We start from the raw sequence: 21,035 nt of genomic DNA on the forward strand, positions 1-21,035 counted from the left end.
TACAGGTACAACAACAGAAGACAGGTTTAAGTCCTTGGCACAAAAAGCTTCTTGATGGATAATACAATGATACTTAAAAACTTTTCTTCCCAATAATTTTCAAGCAATGTAAAATCAAGTAATGAAAGCTTTTATCCTACCAACTATGCAAGGTGCTCCATCTGTACAAACACTATCCTGTTTTGTTCACTCTACTTTGTTAATGTCAATTACAATTTTAAGTTCTCTAAATGTGTAATCACCAGTAGTTAAAACTAGTTGCCACAAATCAAGATTTTCCATAATATCAAAATTATCTTTCATGTTTTCAGCACAAATATGCTTGATAGTGTATTGTCTTTGATGTCACAGCTTTCGTCTAAAGGTCATGAAAAGTATCTGCAGCACTGTAGGCCAGAAAAAATTTGTGTGTCAACATCCTGGCCATGTCATCTGTATGATGCACGATGGTATTTTTAGACAAAGCTGTTTTGTCAACCATACTTTTGACATTTATATCACTGACATTTTGTGCAAATATTAAAAGATTACTTTTTATTATCTCCCTCTGTCAGAATAGGGTTTTTTCCTGTGGTCTAAAACAGAGAAAGTTCATTAGAAGCCTTCACCACAGTTTCCATTTTGTCATTTCTCTTCTGAAACAAGAATTGTTAGCAGGCTGAAGATTTTTTCATTTTTTTTATTTATTTGATAAATTTCATTGGCAAGTCTGACCTGAAAGGATATTTGTTGTTGAAATAACTATGTAGCTGCCTGCAATGTCAGTTCAGGTTAAATTTTTTTGGCACTGCAACACATATTGCACATATCAAACAAACAGGCTTGAACATATTTTGATGCATAAACAATTTTTTTTCCCCCAGACAGTTTTAAAATCCCAATAACCTCTTTTTTCATTTTAATGTCGAAGGTTTACTCATGGACATAGCAAAAATAAAATTTTTAAAACAACAATGATCGATGCCAAAATCTAAAACTGTATTAAAAAAGCTTAATATATTGCTCAACAGTTTAAAGTCAACTGAACCAGACAGCCAGAATGTCGCATTCACTCAAGAAGAGATAACCATAGCAAAACACAGTGGAACCAAAGCAAGACAACTCAAACCATTGGGATCAACCCATGACTACACTGTCTTACCGCATCGTTGTACTGGTGTCAAGCAGTGCTACTTTCCACCATTGCTGTTTTCAATAGTGTATGAGTAGGGATTTATGGATTTTGATAAAACGCCTAAAGATAACATTATTATTTTTTCAAATTTTTAAATTTTCCAGTAAGTCTTCATATGTTACTTCATGTGTATTACCCGTGTGCCATGGTTTGGCCATCCACAATATAAAGAAATCATAGTTTAGTAATAACTCGAAGAATTTTAATGATGTTTATTAGTGATGTTTCTCCCATATAAATTTTGGTGCCAGAAATGTTCAAGTTCCTGCTCTATTACAAAGTTCCTTTTGATTTCATGGATTTATGTACTATTCTTATTATCAACGGATCTAGATTGGATTCTTATTACCATCGGAACTGGACAACAATGTTCAACAATTTTTTTTAATATTACAGGTGACTGCTTTACTTTTATAACTTTTGCAATATTCTTTAAAGTTTAAAACATGGCTTCTCATGAAAATTTTGAAAAATTAATTCAAAAACCCGCAGTTGAAAAAAGCAATACTACTAATCTAGTTTCCAGACTCGATGCTGCCTTGACAGATGAAAATGTTACATATGATATCTTAGAGGTTTTAGCTGAAAAAGAATCTAGAAGTTTTAGTTGAAAAAAGTGATTAAATCAAAATCCTTACATACTCAAATTGAACATTTAATTGATGTAAACATAAATGAGAAAGAAGTAAGCACTAACTGAAGAAAAAGTAAGCACTAGTACTGAGTATTAATAAAAATGTATCAGATATAGTAACAAACGCTTATTAAAATAGGAAGAAAATTTGACTAACTCCTTGGCATTTGAAAAAATGTTAAGCACTATGCTAACTTAAATTTACCCTCTTTGATTAAACTTCCAAACATAATATTCAAATCGCATTCAGAAGACCTGAAGTATTGGAACAAATTTCGGAATTCATTTGAAAGTACTATCAATCAAAATGATTCACATTCGAAAATAAAAAAATTGCCTGTTTAAAAGCATATCTGACTGAAAGAGCATTAAACATAGCATTTTGATTTCAATTAATTGATAAAAATTACGACAACTGTGTAAAGTTACTTAAGATCATTTTGGTCAGAGTTTCTTAAACTTTTTTTCAGTCGCAACCATCTTTTATCACTGAGATTTTTTCGCGACCCCCAGGACACCATAATATTTACAAAAATTTTGTGGGACCCCATAAGTATTGCACGCATGAGTAAAACTGTAAATTTTTTCACTTGTATTGTAATATACTATTGAAGTTTTAGATCATTAATTTTAAGACATAGAACAATGTGAAAATTTTAAATAAGTAACAGACTAAATCACAGCATCACGTGCAAAGCAAGAAAAATGAACGTTTATATTGTAAAAAGAATGAGTCGAAATGTTTTCATTTTTTTCTTTGTCTGTCTTGTCTTATTTTTATCTAGTTTCAGACACATTGTGTAAAAATATTTGGTAATTCTAAAATTATTATAATAAATTTAAGAAATATCAAATATCACTCTAAAATTTTTGGGGACCCTCTTGGAGGTCGCGACCCACAGTTTAAGAAACCCTGGTTTTGGTCATAAAGATATCATCATTGATTCTTTTACGAGTAAAATTTTAAACTCAAAAAGCATTAAAATTTCTTCTCATGTTTCAATTTTGAGAAAGTTATATGATGAGCTTGATACTGTGAAACACAATTTAGATTAAGTGCAAGAGAACTTAAAATCTTATAGCCCACTTCTGATTTCAATTGTTCTCAATTTATTTATAGACAATTTTGTTTTAGATGTTACATAAAACACAAATTCATATGTCATGTTACAATTTCTGGTCTTTTTTTCTTTTTTAAAATGCAAAATTTTTATTGAGAATTTATTGAGAATCAACATTTTTAGTTTTAGATGACAGAAAAGGTTTCTCAACAAATTCTAAAGTTATAATTGCAATGGATTTGGTCATTTGTCTAAATTTTGTTCTTGTAAAAATCAGTCATAAATCCCTCACTTGTGTTAAAAAAACTCCAATGCAAAACATTGAAAAAAACGATATTCCAACATTTGAAAAAATTAATACTGTCACATCAATGAAATTTAACACACCAAATTTACTCCATAAAATTATCAAAATTAATGATATATCACTTACACTTCTGGTTGGTAGTGGAAGTGAAGCTACAGTTATCTGTAACGATATTTATAAACAAAAATGAAATCCTTTTTTAAGTGCATTTCATACCACATTGACTGGTTTGGGTAATGACAAAATCCCTTATTATTAATAACAAAAAATTTAGTAGGTAAGCTACAAGATACTCATATGTTCACTACTATCAATCTAAAAAATGCTTTCTTCCATGTTAGTGTTAACAAAAATAACCGATATTACATTTGATATGTATAATGGACAGCATCAGTTTCTAACAGTAACTTTCAGTCTCTACCTCACCTTCAGTATTTCAAAGATTTGCGAATTCAGTTTACAAAAATCTAATCTTGAAAGGTCATGTTTTACTGTATTTAAATTATATCATAATTTCTACTAAAGATGAAGGTATTAAGCATTTGAAACCCATTTTCTCAATTGCTTCTAATTATGGACTCAGAATTAATCTTAAGAAATCTAAATTTTTAAGCCGTAAAATTGAATTCCTTGGTCATATCATTGAGAATGGTAAACCATGGTAATGGCAGATCAGTCTTCAAAAACAGAACTCCTGATATGAATTCCAGCAGAATTTATTGTATCCTTTGACAATGTAGTTAAACTTACATGATGAATTTAAGAATTTATTTTAAGAAATATGGAAATTATATTCATAATTAAAAGAAATTCATAAATCATTCACTAATAAGCAATGCCGGACAACATATTTTTAATCTTCTCTCGATTAAATATTCTTGTGAATCCAGGTGAAGAAAAATCAATAATTTATTTTTGCTCTCCTTTTCTTTAAAGAAATGGTAATAAATGTTTACCTTCCATTTTATTATAGATGTTGATTATAACAGTGATTTCTAGAACCTTCTTTACAGTTCCTATCTTTTTTTCACTGGTCTTTATTCATCACTCAGCAGCTGTTAAAGAGCACAAAACAATATTACCTGCAAAACTGCTCTCAACTTGTACCTCAGTATTATACCAGTATTTGTTGGTAATAGTGTTGTTTGTATTTTTTGCATTCAGTTCGAACAAAAGGAAAAAAAAAAAAAAAACTGAAAAAGTCATTTTAACTCAATCTTATCAAAATCGATTGCCTCTTACAAGATTTTTATCATTAATACAAGAAATAAAATAATAAAGATTTTATACCTTGTTCTTGAACTTTTTCAGGTTTTGATAATCCATTAGAGTCATAGAACATCACAAAGTGACCTTGAGAAATAACACAAATAGCATCTCCAACATTATCAATGGCAGCATACTCAGGAAAAGAAGGTGAAGCTAATTTCCTTGTGCGTTTCTTAGTCCAAACTTGAATATTCTGAGCTGAAAAACAAAAATGATATTTCTGAAACAAAAAATATATAACTACAGAAGACTATATCTGGGCAAAACAAAGAAATTTCAGATATTTATAATATTAAATATAGAATTTATTCATTCATGTAAAAGATTTTAGGATTTCTACTTCGAAATTAGAAGCATGTAGGGTGAAAAACCAAAGTTAATAAGATTAATATTTTTTTTGAAAATAAAAATTATTAATGTATCTTTTCCTCAGCAACTCTAGATTATTATTCATTATTTCTAGTTTTCAGATACTAATCTACTTGACATTCTAATATAACTATAAATTCAGATTCTTGTCAGCATGACTTCAACCTAATGGACTGTCTTAGATTATGTATGTGTGAGGGAGGTAAAATAATTTGAAGCACTTGGTCTGGCTGCAGAAGATTTGGTTTCCTAAGTGACCAGTACAGTTAATGTCCCATACAAATTAAACATTTAATAGAGAAATATACCTATATTTAGTTGTCATTTCTAGGAATAACATTCGTGGGCTTATGCGGCTGCCTAAGTTACCGAAGCGTGGAGTTGCATCTTCCATCACAAGACTAAAAAACTAAAATAATAAATAAATAAATTTTTATTTAATAAATTATTAATTAAAATAATTTAATTATTAATTAAAATTTAAATTATTTTAATTAATAATTTATAAGACAAAAATTTAAGAACTGTTAGCTTGCAAACAAATTTCAACAGCTGGTCTAAAATCACTAACAATTTACCATTTCAAACCTTTAGTCAAGCACAGACTTGAAAATAAAATATTTTGATTCAAGAGATTCTAATTTCAACATTGAATTACTAAATGGCTATCCATTCTTAAACAGCATATAATATAGGGTAAATGTTCAAAGCAAGCAGCAATTTGTTAGAACAGAAAACCAACTTAAAGGAATTTCTTAAATGTATCCTTGCAGAACTGAAATTTCAAGAAATTTCTGGATCAGATGACAGAAACAACAAAGATGTGTAAATTCAATATTAAGAAATTAACATAATAGTCACAAGCTTATAAACAATTTCTACAGTGTTAGTTTCTGGTTGTACTAAAAGGAAGAAGAAAAATTTTAAATGCTCTGTACAATTTAAATTAATGTGGGTTATTTGTTTTAATGTAAAATAACGATATTGACTACGAGAACTAAGAAAAATAATCTCCACATTACTTGGAAGTTGATTTATTTGTTAATTTATTAATTTTGTTAATATTTGTTAAATTAAGAAACCCTGAAACTTAATCCCCTCTGAACATTACAGGATTTTAGATTCAAGTGTGCAATGCTTTATTTATACACAGCATTCATACTTCTTTTCATATAATTATTTATTTAAGTATTTATTACACTCATGTCCATAAATTAAGGATAATTCGGAGTCACGCGGAAATCGAACTCTAAAATAAATATATCACCTGTAAAATCACTACTCACATCTTCAAGAATCATATGCAAATTTCAGGAAGTAACCAGATGACACCGATGGTACGTCACAATGACGAGAGTGTAAGAGAGTGATATATAAGGAATACAGGCAAAGAAGTAAAATTGTTCGCAGGCACTTTATAAGCATTTCAGTGCAATAACCGAATAGTTATGACACAAAGGACGCATTTGGATGATTTTTTACTTGGTAGAATTATCAGCCGTCTGGAATGTGGGCATACCCAACTGGAAATATCAGAAGAACTTGGAATTGCCCAGAGTGTCATCGCCAGGCTTTGGCAACGATTCCAAGATGATGGTAATGTGAGTAGACGTTACAGCACAGGTGTCGCCCCATAGTTACAACGCCGAAGGACCGGTATTTGGCAGTTACTGCCAAAAGAAACAGGCCGAGCACAGCCTTAGACCTGTCTCGTCAGCTCTCTTCAGCCATTGGTATGACAATTTCAAGGCAGACTGTGTACAGACGCTTAGGGCAGATTGGTCTATATGCTCATAGACCTGTCGGATGCGTTCCACTTACTGCAACTCACTGTCGCCTGCGGTTAGCCTGGAGTAGAGAGCATTCATTGTGGACACCGCAACAGTGGGCTTGTGTGATGTTTTCCGACGAGTCCAGGTTTAGCTTGCAGTCTGATTCTCCCCGGACTTTCATATGGAGAGCTCCAGGTACCCGTTACCACCAAGAAAACATCATTGAATGACACCGTTACGGTGGTGCAGGAGTGCTCATTTGGGGTGGAATTATTCTGGGTTCCAGAACTGACCTGCATGTTCAAATTGGAACCATGACAAACCAAATCTATCGGGACGTCATTCTGGAACAACATGTACGTTTGTTTCAGGGCGCCATGGGCCCACAATTTGTGTTTATGGATGACAACGCCTGTCCTCACTGTGCAAATATTGTAAGCGAATGCCCTCAATCGGAGGATATCACCCGTATGGACTGGCTAGCATTCTCACTGGACTTGAATCCAGTAGAACACGTGTGGGACATGCTTGGCTGACGAGTTGCAGCCCGTCAACCTCCTCCTACATGTCTACTGGAACTTCGGAGAGCATTGCTTTTTGAGTGGTGTAATATCCCCCACGATCAGATCGATAATTTGATACTCAGCATGCCTAGGTGTTGTACGGACTGTATTGCATCGTCTGGGAGACATACAATGTATTAACAATCATACCAATCATGTAAGGTTGGTATGATTGTTAATACATTGTACAACATGGTTACCAACATGGTTTTTTGTAAATAGGTTTTTTTGTAATTTGCTCCAGGGAGAAAAAATCGCTAATTTTTTTAATAATATCAAACATATAGCATCTTTTTTTTTGCTCTTTACCTTTTGTATAATAAATTAGCTTTACAAATAAGTCAAATTTGTTTTGCTTCTAACTCTTCCTTTGCCTGATTTTGCGTTATCCTTAATTTATGGACATGAGTGTATATACACCATTGAAAAAAATAGAAAAAAAAGTATTTTAAAAGATAAGCTACATGATACAGTCAAAAGTCGTTAATCCGGACTCGTCGGGACTTCGGCAATTCCGGATTATCGATTTTTCCGGATTATAGATCATCAGTTTAAATCTCGTAAGATGGCATGCAGAAATTCTAAAATTAAAAATATGAAACCGTAATTTATGAAATAAAGAACAATTATGATCTAAAGGGTATCAAAATTAAAAAAAAAAAAAAAAAAAAAAAAAAAAAGCTTAATATTTATTTGTTTAGTTTATTAAACATTTCTTTCAATGTAAGTTGTTTTTAAGTTGCTTCGTTTTATGTGATAATACCTTCTCTTTTATTCTATAAACAAACATAATTTCTTGTTCAGTTACAAAGTTCCACTGTTCAAGTCCCGTAATTGCTGTGCCGAAAATACCGACTAACTTGTCAATCAAAATTTTTTCGTTTTCACTAACCTTTCTGTCACCTTCTTCATGTCTTTATCCATTTTTTGCAGCAATTCCACTTTTTGTTTGATGGACATCGAAACATACTTTCATTTTGTAGATCCTTTGTGAGCTCCAGCATCGAAAATTCTATTTGACATAATCGAAAGTTCAAGTTTACTTTTATAAAATTGCTCTTACAGTCTGCAAAAAGTAATAAGCCGGATCCAATTCGAAGATTAAGGAACTACGCAATCATCAACATTAACTGAAATAGATAATTAGATAATTTTAGCTTATACCGTCCGTTATACATAAAACGCGCATGTGAAAATGTATTCTGCACTTGAGCACACGCATATGTGCAGTCGTGAAGGTCTTACGCGCACGTGCATGTGTCAACGCAGTGCATGCGCAGAAAGTTTTTAGCTTTGAGGTCCGGATGTCCGAATTAACGACTTCTGACTGTACTTTTTTTTTTTTTTTTTTAATTTGGCATTGATTAGCATGAAACATAAATATTGGAAAACAAAATCTAACTACACAGAAATAATCTTAATGATAACCACAGCTTTAGAAAGCAATAAACAAAGAAACACAGCTTTAAAAAGCAATAAAAAGGCTATTTTATTGAATTCGAAAAAAGTAATAATAATAATAATAAAAGACAAAACAGATTTTACCATGTTAATTTTATTTTACACATGAGGATAAAACTGTTGATTTAATATCGCAGAAAGCATTGGCACATTTTCTTGCAACTGCCACCACATGAATGCGAAGAGTAGGAATCTAGGATGGAGGCAGCCTGTGCCATGCTAATGCTTATTTGGCTACTCTGCAGGTGGCATCCCACACTGGGATTAATAATATTGTATTTGTGGTCAGCTTGGATATATATTTGTGTTCATATCTGGAAGCTGCCAATTTATCCACTTAAAAGCAACTGAAAATCTAGAAGAGAAAATTCCTAGATTGATATTTATTCTTCCTGCTGATTTGCAATGGCATCATTGCACATTTATTCATTATGCAATATTAACAGGCTACCATATCTGGTGCATATTTAGTCACAGACACTCCATTAACATAAAAGTACTGATGCTATGCCATATTTCCTTGCTTATTTTCTCCATTTTTTTACTAATTTTATTGTCTCAAAATCAAGAAGGAAAATTAGACAAATAATTTAATTTCCAATGATCATGGTTACAGTAAGAGCATAACAAATAAAAAGTAGTCATGGATAAATACAGATGGCTATCACAATATGATTTCCTTCAAAGAAACCTACATTGTAATAAGAATATATAGTAGTATTAACATTACAGTATATAATAAGATATCATCATTTCTACTTTCTGCTCATTCTTATTGTTATTGCTGCTACTTCTTATTCCTCTAATCATAAATAATTAAAGAAACAGAATGTGTGCTGCCTTGGTAAAATCATAGACAATGTCAGTTTATGTTTTACTGTGATAGACTGACTTTTGTATTAAGCTGGTTATAAATTCAACAGAGAGAAGAAAATGGTTCAGTGTGGCCTTCACAGGCAGTTTGCAAGGGTTTGTCTTTGTTATTAAGATTAAAAAACATTCACAATGTGAACAACTGCATTTTAAAATTTAAGGGAGCTTGTTCTCCGAATGCAACGAAAAAGGGGAAAATTACATAAATATTTTAAAAATTTTCAGAACCTGAAGTAAAAAAGCTAGGAGGGAATATATGATATATATTAAGTGGAAATAAATCTTTTGAGTAAATAAAAGCAGTCAAGCTACTCAGAAAACTACAAACAACTAGAGTTAAAATAATGGATACCTCTGCTGCAGTGATTTTTTTTTTAGAAAGACAGCTTCTTACCTATCATTTTAACAAGTTCTATATGTACACGAATTTAAAACCGAGTATCCGTTAATAGATGATGAAATATGTTTTCACATGAAATATTTTTTATAAAAGACTACCACCGAGTTCTTTAATGTTTAGTACATATAAATTTTGTACATAAAATTAAAAAGAATATATTTTTACTTCTAATGAAAACTAAAATTACCAAAGAAACAAACATAGAATGGGGGGGGGGGGAACCCTCTCTGAAAGACTACTGTTTAGGAAATTCTGATCTCATTTATTAAATATCACATTAACCACTGTTCTTCCAATTTACGTGCAATTCTGCCAGAGATAAAATCACTCAGAAATCTTCTTTGTGATACCTCATGATTGACGAAACACAAAAGAGAAACCACATGAAACAAGCTCCGTTTAGATGCAATTCCACTTTTACTTATACCATAAGTCACAAACAATTTATGAACACTGGGTGCTAACTTTCAAACATATCTTCAGAATAACAGATTGTAGCCTTTTACTAAAAACTGTGTTATTGCCTCTTTCTTTCAAACAAAAATCTTCTAACAATGTTAAGACACAAATAATGATATATAATCTTCAAATATTTACACCGACATTAAAAATATCTATGGTACAGCCCTTTTTGTATCATGTCATGCTGTCACAGCACTAATAATTAAACTCTTAAACTAGAAAATAAATAATAACTAAAATTGTAATTGTATTACAGCTTAAAATAGTTTGCCAGTGATGACAGTTGTGCTCATTTTTGACAGATATCTTTACTTGTATCTAATAAGAAACTCCTAGTTGTAAAAAATGTTGCCAATTTTGCAGACAGGAATCTTTATTTTTCTCTACTGCTTTAGATTTATAAACAGATTTTTCAAAAAAGTACACTTCTTAATAGTTTTCATTTAATTTTTGAATAACTTATCTATTTATGATAATTTATAATGTATTTAACTGATAATTTTAATAACTATTTGTAATACTAATATAACTAATATGATGTAATAATACTAAGATGTTTATCTAGTTATACCTATTCGGTAATCAGCTACAAAATATTTGTTAGTTTATCAAAACATTTGTTTACTAACATCTTTACTACAACTAATGTATACTTAAAAAAAAATCTTTATACATTCCACAAATACTAAATAATAAAGGGATCAACTAATAAAAACTTTATACTTCCCCATATCATAGATGATTTACAAAAAATAATATCACCCATCTTTTTAAAATACTTAAAACATCAATACCTAAAACCTTTAAAATACCTACTTACCACAGCTTAGTGAAATCCATTCTAAGACAGCTATAAAAGTACTTTTTTGAGGAAAGGTAAAATCTTCAGGTAAATAAGATTTATCGTCCACACTTGATACAATACAATCAATCTGCTGACTTCCTGGCATACTACGATGAATTGCATGTAGAATGTAGCATGAATTGTTTTTTCCCAGATTCAATGAATGGTAACACTAATGTGAAAGAAAAATTAACTTTAAAAATATCATTTTATAAAAAAAAAGATTCTAAATTTAATAATTTGTAAATTTTTAAACCTTTACTATCTTTTTTCTTGCATAATTCCTTAAATACAAGATAAATAATTTTTATTATTTGCTTTTTTATTATGCCTATAATGAACTTTGTAAAACTTGGATTAGTTAAGCAGTAATCAATAATCACAGCTTTCAGAATGGATTGGGATATTTAAATTACAGTAAAAACATATGAGGATTACTTAGCTAACAGAAGGGATAACTTCATGGATGATTTTTTGAAGACAAACTTCCTTGCATATATGTTCCTCATAGGGAAGACCACAAAAGCTCCCATGAAGATAGCCTGTTCACCAGAATTTGAGCCTAGGTCGAACTACCAGTATTCAGCAATTTCACCACTTAGCCGTTGATAGAATCCCCCCTTCTTCACAAATGACTTGTAGGAAGTGTAAAATACCATAATCAATAGTTACATAAACAATTTCTGAAATGTGTTCGTAATTTGCCATGTTATGCCGGCTTTCAGTTTAGAAATAGTCCATAAAGTTGGCATCTGTTTGACAAATATGATCTTTTCAAATTTCTTACACCTAGATGGATTAAATCATGAGAACAAAAAGGTCAAGAATTAGGAAAATTTCTAAATATGACATAATCAACATTAAAACTAGTACAAAGTAATTCCTTTATTTATTGACCACTTGAAGTTAGGTTACATCTTGTATAAAGACAATGGTCTTTAATGCAGGAACTATGATATCAGTTCTTCAAGGAAAAGGTTCTTTAAAATATATTCAGTAATAAATCTACACCATATAATGATACAATCAGAATGACCGCTCCTTCTTGGTTAAAATATATTATAGCTGTCTACAGAATATTTGAAGGCTACACATCATTAACAGCAATCCTTTCCCAAAATTACAAAATGAAATTAGCGTGCTGATGTTGACCTTCTTGCTACAACACTTGAATTAAATACGGGATACCACAGTAAAATGAAACAGAACACCTTTCAAATCACTAAGGTTTAAATAATTCACATTAATACTGCTCAAGCAATGATTTTACAATACCAGAAATTTCACAATGTATTAGCCGAAATATTTCATCAATTTTATCCACAATCTTCTTTCCCACTTAATCCGATGTCTCTTTGAATTTCTACATTATCTTTCATAATCTGTTCTTTAACAAAGACTTTCTCCACAGCTCTTTCAAATGAGGTTATTTTCATAAGACAGCTGCTATACCACTGTTCTCAACAATAATTTTATAAGCAAAGCTTATTCTTTTTTTTCAAAAAGCATGGTAATTAACATAAAATAGTCTTCAAGCACCATCGATTTGCACTTTATTCAGAAGTGGGTTGTTTTCTAATTTCCATAAAATCTCAATTACAAATATGAAATTGTGGAGATATTTACTGCATCAGAATGATTTTTCTCTCTCTTTTTTTTTTTTTTTTTTTTTTATGACCTTAATAGCCTATACACCTAGCTTCCCTGAAACAGGCTGATTAGATGATACTGAGAATTTTTAATTAAAGCACATTAATAATAATAGCTACATTTATTATGCATTGCTTTTCATTGGTTAAAAATATTTCTGCTTTAATAACAGTTATATTTCAGTTCTAAGCTTCTTAACTTTTAAGTGGCAGAGGTCTAAAGATACAAATCAAAATGCAGATAATTAAGAAAGAAAAAGCAAATTATTTTTTAATTAATTTTTACATACTATCTTAATGTTAAAAACAGCATTACAATAATAAAATCCACTAACAACAAAACAAACTTAACATAATAAATCACTCAATAACAAAACAAAAAATATAATATATGAAAATTTGTCTGTGGGGTGAATTCATGTGAAAGCCCATTTCACCTGAACGTTTGGAGCTTTTGCATGTTATAACACACAGGGTGAGTTTATTATTATTTCTTAATTATTGGAGGCTCCTTATGATTGCCAGTCGCACAATCCTGTAAATCATCCTCTGGTTTGTTCTACCAAGAAAATGGGAAAAATACATTATAAAAATAAAAAGCACTTTAAACCTTGTTACCGCCAAAAGAGTAATGCATTCAAAAATTTATGCATTCAAAAAATAAACAATATTGCAAAAAACTGAAACTAGCTCAAGAGTCAAAACCTAGCAAATCAAAGATACTATCACAAATTAAAAAATAATAAGAAAATACACTCCATCAAAAGATACAAATAACAGCAACAGTTTTGCTAACTTTGCAATGCTCAAAATCATATGACTAAATTTTACATGACCAAGAAAATAAAGCACTTAGCAAATCGAACACCTGAAAAACGTTGTCTACATACTAAACTCTATGATCACAATTATATTCTCTTGCTATCTTAATTCTAAAGAAAATAAATACAATTTTAAATAAAGTTAGGATATATGTTCTGGAAGATTTATTAGCAATGCTAACTGAGATAGTATCTTATTTATCAGCTAGGTACATAATGCTTCAAAGAAGAAAGGGAGGGGATGACCAAAATTTTAGTCAATGTTCAGTACAGTAGTATTCTTCTTCATTCCCATATCAAATTTTTCAGATACTCTTTGCAAAGCTACTATTTGTCAGACAATCTTTACAGCTACTCATCAGTAATTGAAGTAGGTCAGTCACATAGCTTGTCCTATAGCTTAATGCTAATACAAACAAACTTCTGGAAGCAATATTACAAACGAATGAACATTTTCTCTTGAATACCAGCTAACAGAGAATGAATATGCAATTTTCACATCTCGTCATTTAAGGTATTAACATTCAAAAGATTTCTGTAAGAAATAGGTTGAAAAATGTAATCACGATGAAGCCTTAAAGTTCTTACCAGCCAAGGTTCACCTGCAACACGACTAGGTGTGTATAATACATGTAGATGTTCCTTTCCATCACAAAGAACAGCCCATTCAGCCCCAGGAAAGCAGATAGTTACATTTCCTAGCATGTATGGGTCTACTGGAATTTCCCATACACTTTTTGGACCAGCCAAGCGACCATCCTAAGATTCAGTTTCAAATTAATACATAATAAAAAGGCATAAATTAAATGCAGAAAGAAAACTAAATTTTAAAAATGTTGCAAAAATGCATTAAAATTATGATCACTAAAATAATAACACTGTAATAAAAATTAAAATAATTATTTCTTTAGCAACTATTACATTGACACAGCATCACCAAGAAAATGCTACTTGAAATTTAAAGAATATAGAATATTAATTTATAAATATAAAATCTTCCTAAATATGTTCCAAAGAATATCACATACAATTTTTGACATCCAAAGAATGTCAAGATTTGGTTTATTTAATTATGGCAAGGCATGTGAGGGCTTCTGCCTAAGAAAAAGGATGCCTTTGTGAAGGACTTCGTAAGGGCAACTGGATCATATACACATTACATATGAGAAAAACCATAAAAACAGCCATGCAGCCAGCCCATTTGCTGGGATTCAAATCCCGGACTGAGCTGCCAGTGTTCAGCAACTTTATTGCTCGACCACTGGTGGGACCCAAGAATATTGAGAATAGTTAATTTTCACTAATGCAATAATATACAATGTATGTAAATAATCTACAAAAATATCTAAGCTACTGTGAGATAAGGAAAGTGTAAGTCCAAATACATTATAAAAGTGCAGCACATGTACGACATTTCTCTTATTGTTCTTATTTGAATTATACACACTCCTAATGTTTCCATTATGGCTATATGGAAAACTGTGGAAAATAAGAGATTCTCACCATTTTAGATTAAGAACAATACTGAATATAAAATAATTTTTTTAAGAACTTTTTTAAGAAACTCTAGCAGCCTAACCCAAAATATAAACCAATGTCAAGTTAACCCTGATTTAATGATGAGCAGTAGACTGCTCTCATAATCATGTTTTACATATATAAATCATTGCTAATGAATGTAGGCATAGTTCGATCTCAAGCTCAATATATCAAGAAAAAGTTTGTTAACATAAAGTTAACACTCTGAAACATTTATAAGATCCAAAAACTAGATAATGAAATGGAAGCTCAAGTTAGCATAGTGTAATGTCACTCAAAGAGACCTTAATTTTACATGTGAAAGTTAACTGCAGTTCATAAACTGATAATTTTCAGGCTTAAAATTGTTGAAAGATTTTCTGATGCATTAAGAACAGATCCAAATTATCCAATTCCTAAAGCTAGCACAGTAAGTTTAAAACAAATAAATAACACTGACTGTTCTGTCTCGGTTAGAATATTTCTGTCTATTCGTACTGGCTTAACGTTTGCAGCACCACATAATGTCAGTGGCGAGAGCCCAGTACTAATCAGTAAGCGATAGGCTTGCACTCAGTCCACACCGAGTCTCCGTTCCACTGCCCGATCAAAGCGGCAGTCAATTGTTAATTCTTCCTTACTCTTTGCCCGTTTAAGCCGCATTATTGTGCTTGAAAGAAAATAATTGTTAAGTTTTTCAACTTGACTTTTATGAATTAATATACAGCCACAACTACCAACTGCTATCAACATTTTGGTCCTAACCAACCTGAAGAACAACAACTATAATAAATATAGTATTTTTGAATAGGCAATGCGGTTGTCTAAGAGCAAAAATCACAAAACTGGAACGTTCTTTGTGTGACTTCGTCAAAAATGAAGAAAGTGAATCATTTTTAGAAGTGATTCAAATCGCTATCAGGAATATGCAGCTACCAGGAATAAATCGCTGCAAGGCAATCGCTATCAGGAATAAATCAGGATGAATTAAAATTGCGGTACTTCTATCTACCAGCAGAGGTCTCCATAGAGGAATCCTGTGAAATTATTGAAGAACTAGAGGACGATCTGGAGAAAATGGAGGTAAGTCTCAAATACCTTTCAAAATTAAAATCAAAAGTTAATGCATTACCAGTACTTAATAATTCTGTTCAAAATATCAATGTTAAATTGCCTGAAATACCGTTACCTCAATTCTCTGGAAAATATGAAGAATTTAATGATCTTAATTGAAAATTTATATCCTTAATTGCTGAAAATAAGAAACTAACTGAAACACAAAAACTTTATTATTTAAAGGCTGCTCTTAAAGGGGAAGCAAAAAATATTGAGAATTGTAAAGATACATACCAGTCATTGTTTCAAGCTTTAGAACTACGTTATGAAAACAAAAGAGCGATAATGGATAGACATATTCAAAATATTTTGAACCAAGAGAGACTTCAACAAGAATCACCTAAGGAACTTCGCTGGTTATTATATAATATCAAACACAATCTACACACTTTAAAAATGTTCTAAAACTCATCCGGGAGAATGCAATTCAAACTTTTTGTGCAGCCGCTGCTTCCATATTCCATTCCATTCCCTTCTCTATAGGGACAATGACCCTCAGTAAAAAAAAAAAGTATTTGAAAATGAGTATGAAAATAAAAGAAAGTTCATCCAAATAGCTTAAAAACTAAAATACGAGAAATATTTTTGATAACAATAAAATAAAATAGTTCATATATATTCATCGTACAAGATCATGATGTTTTTACAGGTTAATCATATTCAAATCATATTATAAAGACAGCAAGTTTGACTATCCGAGACTTAAGTGCAGCATGAAAAATTCTTCTGGAGTAATGAAATTAATGTTTTTAAGCAAAAAAAAAAAAAAAAACCCTTACTACTTCAAGAATAAAGTCTTTACAGTGTAGCTTGAATCAAATGAAAAAATGCAGATGATTTTACCATCACCTGGAATGCTGACTAAGTGCTTCTTATGACAAATGTGTTAACTTACAAAAAAAAACTTTTTTAATATTATTATGTCACACTCTTGGTCTTTTAAATCTTAAACCTACTGAATTAGAATTTTTTCTTGCTAACACAATCACTAGTCTACAATAAGTGAAAAACAAAATCATTTAATGCTTAAAACATTACTACAGAAAACAGCAACTGTTATTTTTATGGAAAGGCAGTCAAATAAACAAATGAAAATGGAATGAATAAGCGTTAAGCTTTGAAAGAAAGCAGACAGCTTTTAGTGTTTAGAACAATTATGTGACACAATCCAATTTGTTTCGAAAGATGTGATTTCTTTACTAATGAAATGGATTCATATACTGAAAGTAGAAATTCTTATGGATCCAAAAATTGAGAGTAGAAGTTCAGAGGATGCCAATTAGTTTATAATGAAAATACTGATGTTTTCAATCACTGATAAAAACATTTCTATCTGCAAATAATTTGCTGATACAGATATATTTGAAGCAGCAAACTATTGGATAATAATGTGGGTTTTATGGATATGAGAGGGCAAACTATGTTTTACCATTATGCAAGAAGAAGCACAAGTAGCAATTACAGGTTTTATAGAATTATGAAAACAGAAAAGATATAAAACATAATTTTTTCATTTTTTTGGCCTTCAGCTCTTTAGCCCTATTTTGAAATACTTCCAATACTTGAATTTCTTCACTGATAAACTTATTTTAGATGTTATTCCGATGTAATCTGAATGATATTTTAGATGTTATTTCAATATTATCAACAACTGAATATGCACTGAAATTTTAAGGCATTATTCATATTTGTAAATGCATTACGAATTACAACTTTATCACAAAAATCACAAACAGACTGTTAATAAGTAAAGACTTTTCAGAGCTATTCCATTAATGCGTCTAACAAAACGTATTACACACAGTAGTACAGTAGACATTGCTTTACTGTGATCAATTACAGCTATCAACTGGATAATGTTATTGAAACGCTAATGTCCCATTCATTTGTATCCAGAAACACTGAAAACCACTTACTGTAATTAACAAGTCAGTTAAAGTAATCGAAATATTAAAGCATAAATTTTTTAAACTCAAATAATTCATCAAATAAAAGGTTAAATCACCAAATAAGGTCAAAACAGACCATAAGAATTGCCAAATGACAGAGAAATGTCAGTTAATGTAAGAAATTAAGTCACTTGATTTTGATTTAAGTCACCCATATACAAAGGAATTAGCTTCAAGAAAGCTAAATCCTAATTTCCAAGTTTCAGGAAAATCAACTGGACTAATTAATCAGTTAATGAAGCTGAATTTTTGATGGCCTTGCTTTTTCAAGCCCAAAAACTTTCTATTCGCCCATACTGCATTTCTAAAAATTATCTGTTATTCTTTAGCATTTTAGCATAAAATATGAAATAAAATAAACTTTAGATTATAAAAATTAGGCTATAAATTCACTTTATACTGCAATGAAGTTTTAAGAAATCTCGCCATTTTTTGAACGAACAACCAACTTTATTAGTCAAAACTTACAGAATAACTGAAACATATTTTTAAGCGCGTGTATTGTCTGCACGGATATTCTTTGTGTTGTGTCTAGCGGTGTGGGTTCAGTGAAGTGCATGACGCAACCAAAACAGACTAGTTCACGGCACAAACATTTATTTCTAACTCTAATCTCGTTCACAGAAGTTCTCGGGTATAAGAGTACTGATACTCTTGAAATCAGATGCTACATCCCTCCCCACTTATTTAGAGATTTAATCTCTGAGGAGCTTTGCGGATGCTCGAAGATCATCTAAGTCCTGGCTGAGGTTGCTGCAACTCTTTATCAGGATCCACTGGAAGGACTGGATCAGTTTTCCCTGGAACTGACGATGTTTCAAGTCCGGCTGAAGTTTGCACAACTTCACTTCTTTGTTCAATGGCCTTGTCCGGAGCCTGTGGCTTCACGTTTCCATCTGAAATAGCAGCCATACAAGGTTCATAGATTATAGGTGCAGACGGAACCTCGCTCCCTACCGATCTCATCTGATCGACATGCCGGCGCAGTAAAGTTCCTTGAACGTCAATGGTATAATGCAGTGCTCCATCCTTATTTGTCACTCTGTCAATTTTCCATTGAGAATTTGCCGATCTATAATCCCGAATGGCAACCTTTTCTCCGATCTCAAAATTTCTGTCTTTGAAATGATAAGTATTCCTTCGGATGCGTTCTTCCACTCTTCATTTAAGATTCGGAACAACTAAATCAATTCGAGTTCTAATTTCTCTTGTTAAGAATAACATTGTTGGACTTAACAAGGTTGTCATGTTCGGTGCCTTTCTATAATTCATGAGGAATATGGCAAGTTTTTGCTTAATATTTCCTGGATAACCTTGCATTGCACGTAATGCTTGTTTAACGGTGTAAACGTACTGCTCTGCTTGCCCGTTACTTGCTGGTTTAAATGGAGCACTCGTTTTGTGTTTAATTCCATTATTCCTTATAAAAGTTTCAAATTCCCCCGATGTGAACTGAGGACCATTGTCACTCACCACTACTAAAGGCAGACCGTATCTTGCAAAACAGTCTCTCAAGCATTCAATTGTCTGAAAGGAATTTGCTGACTTTAAGGTATACACTTCTAGCCATTTAGAATGTGCGTCAACGCTAATCAAGAACATTCGTTCAAAAATAGGGCCTGCAAAATCTACGTGAATGTGTTCCCAAGGCGCACTTGGATATTCCCAGTGATGGACCCTTGCCCTTACTGGATCTGATTTGAACTTAATACAATCGACACAGTTCCTAGAAACTTCTTCAATATCATGATCAATTCCCTTCCAAAAGACATAGGATCTGGCGATTGCCTTCATTTTAATGATTCCTAAATGTCCTTGGTGTAACTCTTCGAGAATTTTAACTCGGAGTTTTTTCGGAACTACCCTCTGACCACTCATTATACAGTCATCTTGTAAGGTGTACTCGGCTTTCCTACCTTCCAAACTTTCTCCAGATTTTAATTTCATATAAAGACTATTAATTCTTCATCAGCTCGTGTTTCCCGAGCTATCTCCCTGGCTGTTACCGGAAGAGTTTCAATTTGGGAGACTTAAAATATTTCAACATCATCCTTAATGTTTAAATCTTTGGACTTAAGAGGTAGGCGCGACAGGCAGTCAGCATTACCGTATTCCTTGGTATTTCGATACACAATATCAAATTGATATGCTAGCAATATCAGCGCATAATGTAAAAGTCGGGTGGCTGTGAGGATAGGAAGACCTCTTTTCGATTTGAAAATAGCCACTAAAGGTTTATGATCTGTCACCAGAGAAAAGCGTCTCCCCTTTAGATATAGATTAAAACCTTTTGACAGCCCAGACAATTGACAGTGCTTCTTTATCGATTTGGGCGTATTTCTGCTCCGTGTTAGTCGGTGTCCTCGATGTGAATGCTATAGGCCTTTCTGTTCCGTCAGACAAAACATGTGAGAGCACTGCCCCAAGACCTACCGGAGATGCATCAGTAGCTAGCATTAACGGTAATGTGGGATCGTAATGCATTAAAACTCTGTCTGAACAAATTTCCTTTTTTATTTTTTCAAAAGCGATTTGACAGTTTTTTGACCAACTCCATTTAACATCTTTTTTTGTTAAATTATTTAATGGATGTGCCAAAGTTGCCAGATTAGGGCAAAATTTGGCATAAAAATTTACTAATCCCAAAAAGCTTTTGATGTCTTGGACGCCTTTCAACGTAGGGGCATTAGGAATTGCCGAAATCTTTTCATCCGTTTTATGCAATCCATCAGCATCAATTTTATGCCCTAAAAATTTAATCTCATTTTGAAAGAATTTACTTTTAGTTAAGTT

General features: G+C 31.7%; 1 protein-coding gene across 3 annotated transcripts in view; it reads right to left on the reverse strand.

The window, feature by feature from the left end:
* LOC118191871 (nudC domain-containing protein 1) overlaps nt 1-21,035 on the reverse strand; it is a 66,048-nt gene that overhangs the window by 25,027 nt on the left and 19,986 nt on the right. For all 3 annotated transcript variants that reach the window (XM_085825428.1, XM_085825430.1, XM_085825429.1), the window contains 3 exons: nt 14,248-14,418; nt 11,166-11,361; nt 4,467-4,643 (listed from right to left, as the gene is read on the reverse strand). In XM_085825428.1, the coding sequence (XP_085681554.1) occupies nt 4,467-4,643; nt 11,166-11,361; nt 14,248-14,418 (544 nt within the window). The remainder of the gene's footprint in view (nt 1-4,466; nt 4,644-11,165; nt 11,362-14,247; nt 14,419-21,035) is intronic.

The sequence above is a fragment of the Stegodyphus dumicola genome, chromosome 10, assembly GCF_044657685.1.
Source record: "Stegodyphus dumicola isolate Sdum_Otavi_A_Nest chromosome 10, ASM4465768v1".
Lineage (NCBI taxonomy): Eukaryota > Metazoa > Arthropoda > Arachnida > Araneae > Eresidae > Stegodyphus > Stegodyphus dumicola.